The sequence below is a fragment of the Esox lucius genome, chromosome 22 (genome assembly GCF_011004845.1).
Source record: "Esox lucius isolate fEsoLuc1 chromosome 22, fEsoLuc1.pri, whole genome shotgun sequence".
Taxonomy (NCBI): domain Eukaryota; kingdom Metazoa; phylum Chordata; class Actinopteri; order Esociformes; family Esocidae; genus Esox; species Esox lucius.
Genome location: NC_047590.1, coordinates 9,755,533 through 9,769,240, shown reverse-complemented (window position 1 = coordinate 9,769,240; position 13,708 = coordinate 9,755,533). Strand labels below are relative to the sequence as shown.

At 42.9% G+C, this 13,708-nt stretch overlaps 1 protein-coding gene across 4 annotated transcripts in view; it reads right to left on the bottom strand.

The window, feature by feature from the left end:
- The window catches only part of dmd (dystrophin), a 171,962-nt gene that overhangs the window by 69,787 nt on the left and 88,467 nt on the right, over positions 1 to 13,708 (bottom strand). For 3 of the 4 annotated variants that reach the window (XM_034289749.1, XM_029116727.2, XM_029116732.2), the window contains exons 12-19: positions 12,533 to 12,683; positions 11,866 to 11,985; positions 8,449 to 8,550; positions 7,204 to 7,311; positions 6,336 to 6,515; positions 4,182 to 4,342; positions 704 to 827; positions 345 to 432 (exon numbers count right to left, since the gene is read on the bottom strand). In XM_034289749.1, the coding sequence (XP_034145640.1) occupies positions 345 to 432; positions 704 to 827; positions 4,182 to 4,342; positions 6,336 to 6,515; positions 7,204 to 7,311; positions 8,449 to 8,550; positions 11,866 to 11,985; positions 12,533 to 12,683 (1,034 nt within the window). Of the gene's footprint in view, positions 1 to 344; positions 433 to 703; positions 828 to 3,597; positions 3,616 to 4,181; positions 4,343 to 6,335; positions 6,516 to 7,203; positions 7,312 to 8,448; positions 8,551 to 11,865; positions 11,986 to 12,532; positions 12,684 to 13,708 lie in introns of all 4 variants that reach the window. The other variant, XM_034289748.1, reaches the window with a different exon arrangement.

The following is a 13,708-nucleotide window of genomic DNA, read 5'->3' as shown; positions in this document are numbered from 1 at the left end:
TTTATTCACTACATAGTGCCCAACCTTTGATCAAGGCACTTTAGTAGTGCTCAAGGGTTTTGTTTGGGGCGCATCCTATTTTGCTGTATCACTTGTCGACCGTGGTAGGACAGAGAAGAGGAGAGGGGAGGAGAGGACGTGGCCTACCACGTCGCCGTGGAGTCGCATAACAAGGGCAGAGACAACAGTTGCTATGGAAACAACGATGTGGGGACAGGCGACAGGTAGAAGGGTTGCCATGGGGACAGCTGGCGGTGTGTGTGTGGGGGGGTTGGTTGGTTGGCGGTGTATTTCACTGTGTGTGTGTGTGTGTGCACATTACTATGCATGTTTGTTCTGTTTACCGCTCGCCAGCTGATCAAGCAGAGCCTGGGCTGAACGAGTGGCTTCCTGAAGCTTCCGCAACTTCTCTGGCCTCTCTCTCTCTATTGCCTGAGAAAGAAAGAGATAAAAAGAGAAAGGAAACAGAGAGGGAGCAAAATATAGACAGAATGAGAAGTTGACATTGCAGGGAAGGGAGACAGAGAAAAAGAGAGACAGAAGTTATCTTTAGAAAAAAAGTTGACAAAAAAGAGGGAGGCGAAATGAGAAAACACAATCAAAATACTGAACACAGTGGCCACAGTGACCCACAGATTGTGTATTGGTGGAGGTTGTGTGTAAAGGTGCATTCTGGGTAAGGCTGTGTGACCTATGACCTCACCAGGACTTTATCATAGAGCTCCTGAATGCTCCCCTCCTTCCTAGAGATAGAGAACTCTGGGTTCTGCAGGATAGCCTTGGAGCGGGTGATGAAACTGTGAAGCTCTGTGAAGTCCATGTCAATCCTGAACACACATTAAAACAAGGTCATTCTGACAGCTGTAGGACAGGATGCCCCATCATGTCATAAAAAAATATATATTATAAAATATGAAGAATCTAGCTGGAATTCAAGAAAGCATTTATTTTTATTTAGGAGTAAGGTGATGCATAAAATAGAAATAATGATATTGTGTCTCAATGTAATTAAGGTAAACAAAAAGTTACTTTCAAATACATATTTTTAGACTTTGGTCACATTTGGTGAATTTACATGTACAAACTCAAACACACTCTCACCAACTCAAACACACTCATGAACTCAAACATACTATCACTAACTCAAATACACTCTCATTAACTCAAAAAAACTCTCACTAACTCAAATACACTCTCATTAACTCAAAAACACTCTCACTAACTCAAATACACTCTCATTAACTCAAAACCACTCTCACTAACTCCAACACACTCTCATTAACTCAAAAACACTTTCACTAACTCAAACACACTCTCCCTAACTCAAACACACTCTCAATAACTCACACAGTGTTAGTATATTGCTATACATCTAAGGACCAACAATAGACTATAATAATAACTAATCATTAAACCTTACATTTTTTCTCGGTTGCTTCAACATAAAAACTGATTCATGTTGCACAAAAACCATTCCCAAACAGACACACACACACATTTCCCATAACCATAATCACTATTCACCCGTTTCTACGTTTCAATATTCAAAACCTTACACAAAAGTGGCCAAATAAATCATTCACTGCAAAATTGCTGACTCAAAACAGGGCATAATGGCATGTGCATGTGCTTTGGAGCAATGGATCCTAACAATGCTTAAGTTGCAAGGCAACAGAGAGGACGAGGATGAGGCGGTGGAAAGTGAATGACTGCAACCCCTATGCAGAGCAAAACCTAAAAGAGGCAGTGGTGGACACCTGTGGTGATGTGTCTGTGGAGTCTATCCAGGGTTTTCTAAGGCACACAAGTTCATTTTCCCCCCTTTTGCCTGGAAAGATTGTGTGATTTTGAGATATTATGGCCTGACCTAGACCTGAGACGAGATGAGAACACTAGGGCTGAGTAACCTGACCCAGACCTGAGACGAGATGGGAACACTAGGGCTGAGTAACCTGACCCAGACCTGAGACGAGATGAGAACACTAGGGCTGAGTAACCTGACCCAGACCTGAGACGAGATGAGAACACTAGGGCTGAGTAACCTGACCCAGACCTGAGACGAGATGAGAACACTAGGGCTGAGTAACCTGAAAAAGACCTGAAACGAGATGAGAACACTGATGCTCAGTAAGCTGTACATCTGCTGCTTTTGGAAATAAAGGTTTTGGAAATTGGGTATTTTACTGTGCATGGACTCTTCCTTATATGTTTTGTCAGTGTGTCAGTTCAAATGTCAGGTTTTTGACCAAAACAGCATATGCAGTAGAATTCCCTTATCCACTAATGTAAGAGGTATTTGTTACAGTGCTGTATTTCTCTCACCAGGAAGTTCCTGAATGGATTATCTGGATGGTCACCCACACTGGAAACCATTGCAAAACATATATGCACATATATGTAGAGGATTTCTCAATCCATTTTACACATTTTATTTTGAAGACAGGTGAACTTACCTGTTGCCTTTTTATGGTGCTTAAACCTGATTGATGTGTCTACAATTAAGCACCAGTGTGCACACCTGGTGGCTGTGTTAAACCAATTGGTTCATGGGTGTGTTCATTTGAAAGCCTTTGCTTTCATCATTATACATTTCTGTGTCAAATGCATTCTGTGTTTAATGTTTTGCAAATCACTGTGTGTAATGTTTTGCAAAAAGTGTGAAGCCGACAATGTGCTTACAGTCGTGCAAATCTAGGCCGGTGTTTTGCTCCTTGAGTGTAAGGTTTTGCTAATTGTGGGAAAGTTTACATTTTAGTGTGGAAGCAATTGAAAAAAAAAACTTAAAAACGATATCTACTCTAATCAAACTCACATTCACTTTTTTTAAGTCAAACACACTCCCTATAATTAAAACACTCTCTCTAACACTAAACACACTCTCTTACAATTACTGTCCTTAGTCACGGTATATTGGCAAATACCACAAACCTTTCAAGGTGCTTTACTGCAGTTATAAACTGAATACCAATGTAATTAGAAGAGTAAACAAGAATGTTTTTTTTTCATACTTGAGAACCACAGCTTTCAGCCAATCAGCATTCAGGGTTAGAAAGACCTGGTTTATAACTAAGCAGCAAGTCTAGAGAGAGTGTGATTTATGAACAAGAAAACAGTTAAGAGTTGTTATTTGGCACAATGTAACAAAGAATGGATGGATGCTGCCCATATACCACAAACCACAGAGGTACATTACTGCTTATATAAATAAGGTAGAACTTGAAACAGTGCAAACAGAATGTGTTTGTATATGAAATGATACACCACAGCGTTCAGGGCTTAAACTAGACAATTAATGTCTGTGTCACCATGGCTTTCAGACAATTTAGCATCCAGGACCAAACGTAGACCATTTTCTATGCCAGTTATTGGAATCAGAAAACTCTGGTGTTTTAGGGTAAAAGACCAGGGTAAAGGACTGATATAAAAGCAGCATTATACTATGACTATAACTGAAACCAATCACTGCCTTCACATCACACAGCCAAATATAATTCATATGAATTACTGAAGCTAAATAACACATCACCAACTGTCAAAACTGCACACTTCTGAACACTATACTGCATATCTACAGTTTCAATTGCTCCATAAACCTACCTGTTTCTTAATCTTTTCCTTAGGTTAGCCAGGTGAAAGAGAGACTAGCTTTAGCGTGATAAAGGGAGAAGAAGTGCATAGAGAAGCAGTGGCCTAAGGAGGGGATAGTGTGTCATTTGGTACTTTTCCAGAGACTGCCTAAGACCAAGGATATTGTCTTTAGGCCGGAAATTCAATCGTTACAGATTTTTTTTTGACTCAACAACGATTGAATTCCGGCGATCGATCACAGTCACCAAGACAATTCCAGGTCTAGGACCGAGACAGTGATTTATATAACAATATTTCGCCCAAAGGTAACTATATTTCTGCACTTTAGATTAAAATGAATCTATAGCCCTATACACTGTTCAGTGAGAATCAGACATAGTAGATCATTTTGACAGATTCAAGTTTGTAGGCGCGACCGTTTCCATTCAATTCACTTATAAGGCATGAAGCATCCCCCTGGCCCCACCCCAAATAGTGTCTCAGAGTTTCAAAGGTGTTGGCCACACCCCTTGTTTGATCACACCCACTATTCGGCAACACCCCCCCCCCCCCCCGAAGATTGTGCAGACAACTGAAGAAGCCTGAGTCCTCACCTTTTCCTGAGCTCTGATTCCACAACTATGGGTCTCTTATTAGGCGGCGGGGAGGGTAGAGATGCTTTAGTATTCTTCACCACCACCTTCTCACGTATCGTTGTCACGGTGGATACGCTCGTACTCAGCTTAGTCTGCGCCGTGGTGACAGCCAGTGAGATCTGAAACACACGCGTGTCAGAGCGGGTAAATACAGAATCAGGACATCCACACACACAGATTGAAGATATGGGCTTGTGTCCTTGTCAGAAGATTAGTCATTGTGGTTCACGTACAAAGATATGTCTGGGAGACTTTCCACTGATCGTCGGATGCCGTGCAGCGACTGGGAATGGGTAAACGGAAACCTTTTCTAACTGTATGAAAAATGTCCATTGTCACATCAGATGTATTCACAGGCACGCGCACTCTGGGAACACCTGAGGTAAACATACCACTTCAATGGACTTGACATAGTTTATTTCAGTGAAATGCCTAAAGTGACATGATTAGCCATTTACCGAGTACTTCAGATTCTCTTGAAAGAAAGAAGCGCTTAACTTGAGCTAAACTGGTTATTTTGTGGAAGTCTGTCCTTCAAATGTTGAAGCTTTTTATAACTGTCACTCTCAGTTGAATACCTGGGACAGTAAAATAAATGTAGTGCAATGTTTACTTTTTAGTGTTCAGTATTTCATGAAGCACAAGCAGGGCTAAATGAGTGCTGACACAGTTACAGTAAGACCAAAGCCTTATCCTTTGACAAAACAGCTATAAAATAACAATAAGTAAAATCAGGAGACATGTTCATGAAGAAATAATAACAGTAGTTCAACAGTAGTCGAGGCCATGCTTGTTTTGTTCAACGCGAATATGCCCTATCACATTATAGCCAGTGACAGGACAGAGCAATGACGGACAGCTATTAGCTTAGACCAGAAGTGATACTGGACTGTGGTGCTGTCATGGCGACAGTGATACAGCGGCTGGATTACAGCTGATGGGTGCCAGAGGCGCTTGATCATTAACACTCAGCAAATTAAGACAAGGCACACTCATGGGAACACATGGGACGCACACACAAACACACACAGGCGTGCCTGCACATTCGTCACACACAGGTTGGCTGGAGATTAACACTGGACTAATACAGACACAACCTTTAACCTGGATGAAATAATAGGATTACAATGGGCCTGGAAATGATGGGGTCACAGGAGAAGAGAGACATACATAGCCGGAGTGAGGAGAGCAATTAGTATGCAAGAAGGAAAAGATGAACGGGGGAGACGGAGGGAGACACGGATTAGAGGGAGTTAGAGGGAGGAAGAAAACGAGAGAGAGGAAGACGGATAGGAAAGACATGAAGACAGATGAGAGGAAGAGTCGGTCAGATAACAGATAGGAAGAGATGAGAGAGATAAGAAGACAAATGAGAAACAGAGAAAGATGGCGACACACTGGAGGAGGAGGAGAAAAAGATGCTGCTTTATGAGATGCAGACATGTGTAGAGTGGTTTAGAGTGGTGTAGAGAGGTTCGGAGCGGTGTAAAGACGTGTAGGCCAGTGTAGGGTGGTGTAGACAGGTGTAGAAAGGTGTAGGCAGGTGTAGACAGGCGCAGACTTATGACTGTTGAGGAAATGTCAGTCACTCACATGTTTAGTGATGGATGGTAACTCGAGAGTTCACTTGAAAGGGCAACGCATGCCGGGAACTGATCCGTGAACTTATTCAGGTTCACGGTACAGGTGCAGACGGGTGTGGACGGACAGAGTGCACGCCTGTCTCACTCTGCACGCCAGTGTAAATCAGAGCCTTATAACCGACGATCCCTGACCTCCAATGAGCCATAACTCTTCCAGGAGGGAGACGAGGAGGCCCCGAACAATAACGCGACGAAAGAGACCAGAGCTAGCCCTGCTCTGAAAGCAGAGGAACGTGGCATAAAGCAGCATTCATGTGCTATAAAATTGCAGCAATCGAAGGCGAACCTTTCTATCAGCGTCATTGTACAATGGCAGGCACCCCACAAAACACTGCCGAGTCTCCAAACAGAATGAGAAAAACGGGAACATACTTGGCGGCTGGTGAGAGTACTGTATGTAGTAATGTGTTTTATTTAAGCGGGGGTCTTTGTCTGGGGGTATGTCATAGTTAGGGGGTTAGCAGGGTACCTGGGAGCCGCTCATCTCCAGACTCTGGACCAGTTTGTCCCAGCGCTGGGCAAAGCTCTCCAGCCGAGCCTCCAGCTTGTGGGCCACTTCCTTGTTCCTGACTGAGGACAGCAGGTCCTGGCACAGAGAGCACAGCTTGTCCATGGTCTGCCTCTTCATCTCCAGGTCAGCCTTCACCACCTAAGACACGCACATGCAAACACATAAACACATGCAAACAAGACACACACACATACAAATAAGTAGAGATTGAAAACGTCAGCCTGCCAACATTGAGTTTTAACATCAAGGTAATCTGGCTGCCAAACACATATCAAAGTTTCCACCTCAACTTCTTTTAAGGTTATGTAGCCCACGGCTCAGCCAACCCCATGAGCTGCCGATAACCGCTAACCTCGTGAAGTCATTGGCTAAGGCATTTGTCAGTCCTCACAAGCTTCCTGAGGTCATTGGCTAAAGCATTTTTCAGTGCTCACAAGTTTCCTGAGGTCATTGGCTAAGGTAGCTTTCACTGACCACATGCTTCTGAGGTAAAGGGATTTAATTTTATATGTGTCTGATAACATCACTGAAGTTTGAGTACTGGCTTCTCTCTGCTAAAATAATAAATAATTGTAAAATAACTATATCCTTCAAAAATACATCTAGTATTCTGATTATATTAAATAGCCTGGCTATAATATAAATTTTCCCAATTTTTGACTTTTTTGAAAACCCAACATTTTCAACACGCTGATAAAATATAACAAGCCTATGCATTCTTTGCACATGGTAAAATTAGCTATTTTTATTAAAATCTTTATTTGTAAAATAGCCTGTCACTCATGATGGTCTTCGAAGTTGATTAGCTAACGGAGCTGTCACTCACCGCTAGTCTTCTCAGGCTGGCCACCATGTCGCTTTGCTCCTTGAAGCCACTGCTCTGGATGGAGCGAACCAATTCCTCCTCTTGAGTCAACCAGGAGTCAAAGGAACACTGAGAAGCAGCGGAAGGAAGAAAGAGGAGAAGAGGTAATGAAAGTTAAAGAGGGAGGGAGTGATGATGGAGAGCAAGAGAGGGAAAGACAGAATGATGGAGGAAGAGCGAGACAAGGCAATTATCGTTAACAAATAAGAAAACGACACATTAAAAAATGTATTGGTAAAAGGAAATAAGATTTGAGATAACTGTGATTAAAAAAACAACAAAACTGGAACAAGATAAATTAGGACCAAAACTAACCAGAATAAAAAATAAAAAACATTTATGTGAATTATTTTCTCCTTTCATCTTTTGGCCAATCTAAAATTGGAGAAGTATTTGACAGCAATAAATGTGATTGATAACTGTGTTCTTTTTGTCCCCAGGGACCTCCCAGGCCTAGTATTGTTTAGTGAATTGTGACTTCATTGCAGGACAGGTTTATTGTTGAACTGCATCACATTACACATTGATGGACTGAGAGCTTTTCAGTGCCTGAACAGAGTCGTTTATAGGTTACCTGCAAACAAGCATAAAACCCCTGTACAGTGGACCGTGGGTTGTTAATAACTGTCAAAAAAAATAAAATACATCAACAGAATTTGACTCTAAATTAAATCTCTTGTTTTTCTCCTCACTCAATCAAACCTGGTTGAAAAGTCAAAAAAACGACTTACTCATAGATGTGCATTTGTGCACAAAACAGTTGTTTCAAAGGAAATACCAGCAACAAAAAAACATCAAACAATAACATTTAAACTTTAAATTAAAATTGAAATTATATCAAAACAAATAATGTATATAATAAATAATTGTACTTTCAAAGCTAATTTGAAAGAAAACTAAAGCCAACTGAAAACCATAATGACCATGGGTTTAGAGTGCTGTTGGATAAATAAAATACATCTTTCCTTCCTTGTTCGAGAAGAACTGACCTTCAGCCTAACCCCATCTGAGAGGTTGAAGCAAACCACGGTGCGTAGTGCAAACCTGACAAAGCTTTTAGATTTATCCCAGAGGAGAGAGAGTGGATTTACTCAGACATTTATTTGAGTTCAAATCTCTGTTTAAACATGTGTACATAGAAGGACCTCTGTACGGTTCAAAGGCCTGTGGGATATTGTTGTACAGATTCCATTTCCATGTCTTTACCTGTTCCTCAGTGAAGTGTTGCCATTTGAGCAGGATCTCCTGAAGCAGTACCCAACGCTCCTCTGTCCACTTACAGATGGCTGCCCAGCGATCACCCAGGAGCTGTGGGGGGAGAAAAGACATTAAACAGACGGGTGGCGTCAAAGTGACGGCTTCACAGGCAGGCTTCTATGAAGCGTTCAGTTTAACATCATGATATTTTATTTCATTGGCCGCCTGTCATCAGAGATTTTACTTGCGCTCTGATTCTTTGCAAAGAGAATCTAGCTCCATCTCCTTCGCCATCCACCTAACTGTGCCGTAGGGCAAAGCACACCAAGTCCTTTTCCAGGCAGGTTCATCACAGCTGAACTTGATTAAACCTTCTTAATTATTACCCGATAGCGGAAATGGGAATTTTCAGGTGTGTTGCTATATTTTATAGCCTCTTCCTAATTTATGGAGATCAATAACCTTTTGTCTTTGTTCATTTGTGTGTTCCCTGACCTTCATTTATATTACTTTTGAGTCATTTAGCAGATGCTCTCCTCCAGAGCTACTCACTGTGCACCACATACCTCATAATGTTGATAGATGACTAAGGGAGATTGGCATGTTTGTAACTGCATGTTTTATATCTCAAACAGGAAGTCATAAATGACTAATTAAGAGTGCCTCATGAGTCTCTTATGATTGAAAAAATATATATAGGGGAAGGTACTTCTATTAGATTTGTTTAAAAATGCCAATAACTGTGACTTATTTCTCAAGATGTACTTTTCTAGAGTGGTGTAGAGATTTCTGAAAACTAGATTTCTGGATTACATTTAGGGTAAGGTCAAGCTGATAAACAACAAAAAATGTTTTTTGCTGATCCTTATAGAGTGTCCAACAATCCCAGGGAATGACCACCATAGCATGAATAGATCTGAACTACTGGTGTGGAATGTCCAGGGCATTTATCTGACCGCCTTATTCATTGTCACATGAGCAAAAAGCTACGTAAAAGTGCCTATAACTGATGGAAAATGTATCTTGAAAGCTTTTTCCAGTGGAAGCCGCCCAGACACCAACCTACTTGGTATCACCCTTGGTTCCCCCCCGCCTGCAGTGATCACATGACATGGCTTCTGTCTCCAGCGCCGTAAAAGTCACCAATCAGGAAGAGCTCCATCAGCCAGTAGTTGTTAAAACCACAGAACCTCACCGTAATTCACGGGCAAATTTTAACTGTCACTGTAACAAAGTAATAGGCAAAGCCCCCAGGTGTACAGAAAAAGAGACAAGGGCATGGACAAAAGTCAGACACAGGTTGTGTATACGGACAGGGGAGGCCATCGCCGTCATTGGTCAAGGAAGGCCTGCGCTGTCAACAGGTTGTGACTACGGTGTTCCTTTCTAAGACACCAACAATGTAGCCAGTCAACATGCAAAACCTGCCACGTTCCTTAACGCAGCGGTGAAACAGATTGTGTTGTTTGCCATGTCATATCTCTCTACCTAAGTAGGAACTAAACTGTCAACAGCAGATCTGGCTCGGGCAGGTTCTCTATTACTGTTATTCATTCTGAAGGGAGGACGAGACGGTTGTCTCCTCCTATACCCTCCTGACAATCCCAAACTGTACAAGAGACCAATAAACGAAGCAATTTCCTTTTCTTCTCTCGCTCTCCGCTCCCTGTCTGGTCTATGCCCGCCCCCCCCACCCTGTCTCTTTGCCTGTATCCCTCTTTCACTCTCTTTCTGTCCCTGTCTTTTTATCTCTACCTCCATCTCGTTTGCTCTCTTCTACCCCCCCCCACCCCCCCCACCCCCTCCCTCTGTGCTCTGTTCTACAGTGAGAAGAAACAGAACAGCAGCATCATGACGTCCTGGACCGATAACTGCTAGACATGGTTAATTACCAGGCAACAAGGAACACTAATTATTTACCATCCAATCTTTTGCAGACAAATACTACTTTCTACCTGACTGGGTTTCTATTCCTCTCTTCCACTAACAGAAAACATCAGACAGTGTATTAGTCAGGCACAGACGACTTCTGCGTGATTACTTACTGTGTGAGTGTGTCATCTCACGTCTGGACTAATGCAACTCACTGTTTGTAGGGCTCCCTGCTTGTGCCTGCCACCTATCTAGAACGACGAGGCCCATCTGCTGTTCAAGCTTCCAAAGTACTCCTACCGTATGTCACCCCAACACCCCTGTGCACTCCGCCGGCATGCTTCAAGACCACGAGGCTCAACAATTGGGCAGCAAGGGGAACGGCCGCGCCCTACCCTCAGGCACTGCTCGAACCCTACATCCCTGCCCAAGATCCTCGTTCTGCCAGCTTCACATTGAAGCCACGGCAGCCAAGTCCCGGCCCCTTTACCCAAAACCTCTGAAAGCCTACATTCTTAATGATCGCAATATGTAGAATATTTTTTTAATTTGTTTCCCTTCTTCCTACTTCACTTCACTGTGGACGTTATAACCAAGGTGTAATAAAGGTACAATCGGGGTATAATCTACAAGGTGTAATAAAGGTACAATCGGGGTATAATCTACAAGGTGTAATAAAGGTACCATCAGGGTATAATCTACAAGGTGTAATAAAGGTACCATCAGGGTATAATCTACAAGGTGTAATAAAGGTACCATCGGGGTATAATCTATAAGGTGTAATAAAGGTACCATCGGGGTATAATCTACAAGGTGTAATAAAGGTACAATCGGGGTATAATCTACAAGGTGTAATAAAGGTACAATCGGGGTATAATCTACAAGGTGTAATAAAGGTACCATCAGGGTATAATCAACAGGGTGTAATAAAGGTACAATCGGGGTATAATCAACGAGGTGTAATAAAGGTACAATCGGGGTATAATCAACAAGGTGTAATAAAGGTACAATTAATATTACTCGGTCGTGGGGTTTTCCCCCAGCTTTCTTTTTTCTTTAATAACTTTATTATTTAATATTTTTACTATTTAAGCATCATTACGTGGTGAAGGTCCTGCCTCATCACTGCATCCCAGCAGAATTTGAACAATCGATTTAGAGATATGTGTCTCCTGAAACACATCCAATGCCATCCCTGGTTCAACCAAGTCTATGCCAGAATCCCTACGCGCCGAAAGGAATGCAAGCTCAGGCCTTTTACTTGAACTGAGCTCACAGTTGCTGTAGCCACCCCAAGCACACCAAGACAAGGGAGCCAAATTAGATTAGTATCTTCCAAACCAGGATGGTTCTGGACAATTGCACCGTGCTTCAAAGGCCGTTAAGGCTAATCAGCAAACAGGAATTGGACCCGAGTGTCTCAATGACGCAGCTAACTCAGAGGTACCGACTTTACTGCGGCCCACTCAAGTTGAATGCACTACATGTATTTAATTCTGGAAAAGAGTGTCTGTTAAATGGCAGAGATGTGAACAATGTGCGTGTCAGTCTCACTTGTAGTTTCTGCTCCAGGGCAGCGGTGGCGCTGTCTCCACTGTTCTCATCCACGACAACCACCATGTGAGTCAGAGAGTTCACACGCACCTGCTCCAGCTCCAGGTCTTCCTGCAACAGCTGTATGAGATGCATCCAATCAATTGCTTATAAGCAGTTTGTGACAACTGCTGATGTAAAAGGAGCTTTATAAAATACATTTGATTTGATGGGCATAAGCACTTGATCAGAACTGCTGATGTAAAAAGGGCTGTATGAAATACATTTGATTTGATTGTTTGAATTAATTTGACAACTGCTTGTTTGACCCACAGGTCACCGGAACATTTGAATGCCTTCATGAAAGATGTGGCCTTAAAAGGCGACATACAGCAAGAAGTAGACCGGCCACTAAGTTCAGGAGCGACCAATAAAAAGTGCATTTATAAATAGGAAAATGCTCCGAAATGAAGAGAAATGCAGTACATGCAAATGTTCCTTGATAATGTGGTTAAATGAAACTTTCCTGTAATAGGGTGAACAATTCTCTCTACTAGTGGGCAGTTATCAAAGCACGATCATCTCCCTGAGGTACTACCTGAACTGATTGCACGGGAAATACTTATTATTCTGCTACATTGTGCTTGGATGAACATTACTCATTAAGCCCTGCAGGCAGGTAGCCTACTTTGTGCTCTTCCACTTGGTGTTTGACATCCTCAAGGTCTGGCCCCATTGGCTGAGCTCCCATCCTCTTTATCCGCCCCTCGGTCAGCTCCAACCAATCGGTGAGCTGCTTCAACTGCTGGTGCTGCAGGTCCATCAAGACCTCATGGAGTCTGGACAAGGGGGAGGCGGGGGAGAGAGGGGAGGAAAGAGAGGCGGGGTGGGGGGGAGGGAAGAGTAGAGGGCGGGAGACAGTGGGAGATAGGGGGGCCGTTGAGTACAGCAGTATTGGACTTGGCTACTTCACAGTGTGTTTACACGCCCCAGTCGAAGGATTATTCAAAGCGTCACAGAAAAACATCCTTCCTCAACGAGAGAGAGAGAGAGAGAGAGAGAAAGAGAGATAGCAAAGCTGTCTTTCAATGTTGTGCTCGTGTGTGTGCATGTGTGTGGTGTGAGAATGCGTGCCTGTCCATATAGTGCGTATGGGTGCGCTTGTTTGTTTCCCAACCGACGTGCCTGGATGTCATTATGAGTCAGAAGTGATGGAGTGGTTTACTGTGGTATAATGAATGGCTGCCACGCCGTCCCGCTGAACCCCAGGGTAGATTACAGAGGTAATCATCGTAATGTCCTTAAAGTCAAGAGCCTGCCTCTCTGTCTTTGTGTGTGTGTGTGTGTGTGTGTGCCAATATTTTGTCTAATCAAGGTGATAAGTCAAGGTGATAATGACTTTACGTTGTGTATAGATGTTCTCCATCACATTGTGTGGGTTGACATACTATTGACAGTGTATTAGCGTGTGTGTTTCTGGTTGTGTGTTTCCGGTTGTGTGTGTGTTTCTGGTTGTGTTTGTGTGTGTGTTTCTTGGTAGCCTGTGTGTTTCTGGTTGTGTTTGTGTGTGTGTTTCTTGGTAGCCTGTGTGTTTCTGGTTGTGTTTGTGTATGTGTTTCTTGGTAGCCTGTGTGTTTTTGGTTGTGTGTGTTTCTGGTTGTGCGTTTCTGGTTGTGTGTGTGTTTCTGGCTGTGTGTGTTTCTGGTTGTGATTTTCTGGTTGTGTGTGTGTGTTTCTGGTTGTGTGTTTCTGGTTGTGTGTGTGTTTCTGGTTGTGATTTTCAGGATGTGCGTACATGTTTCTGGTTGCGTGTAGGTTTCTGGTTGTGTGCGTGTTTCTCATTGTGTTTGTGTGTGTGTTTCTG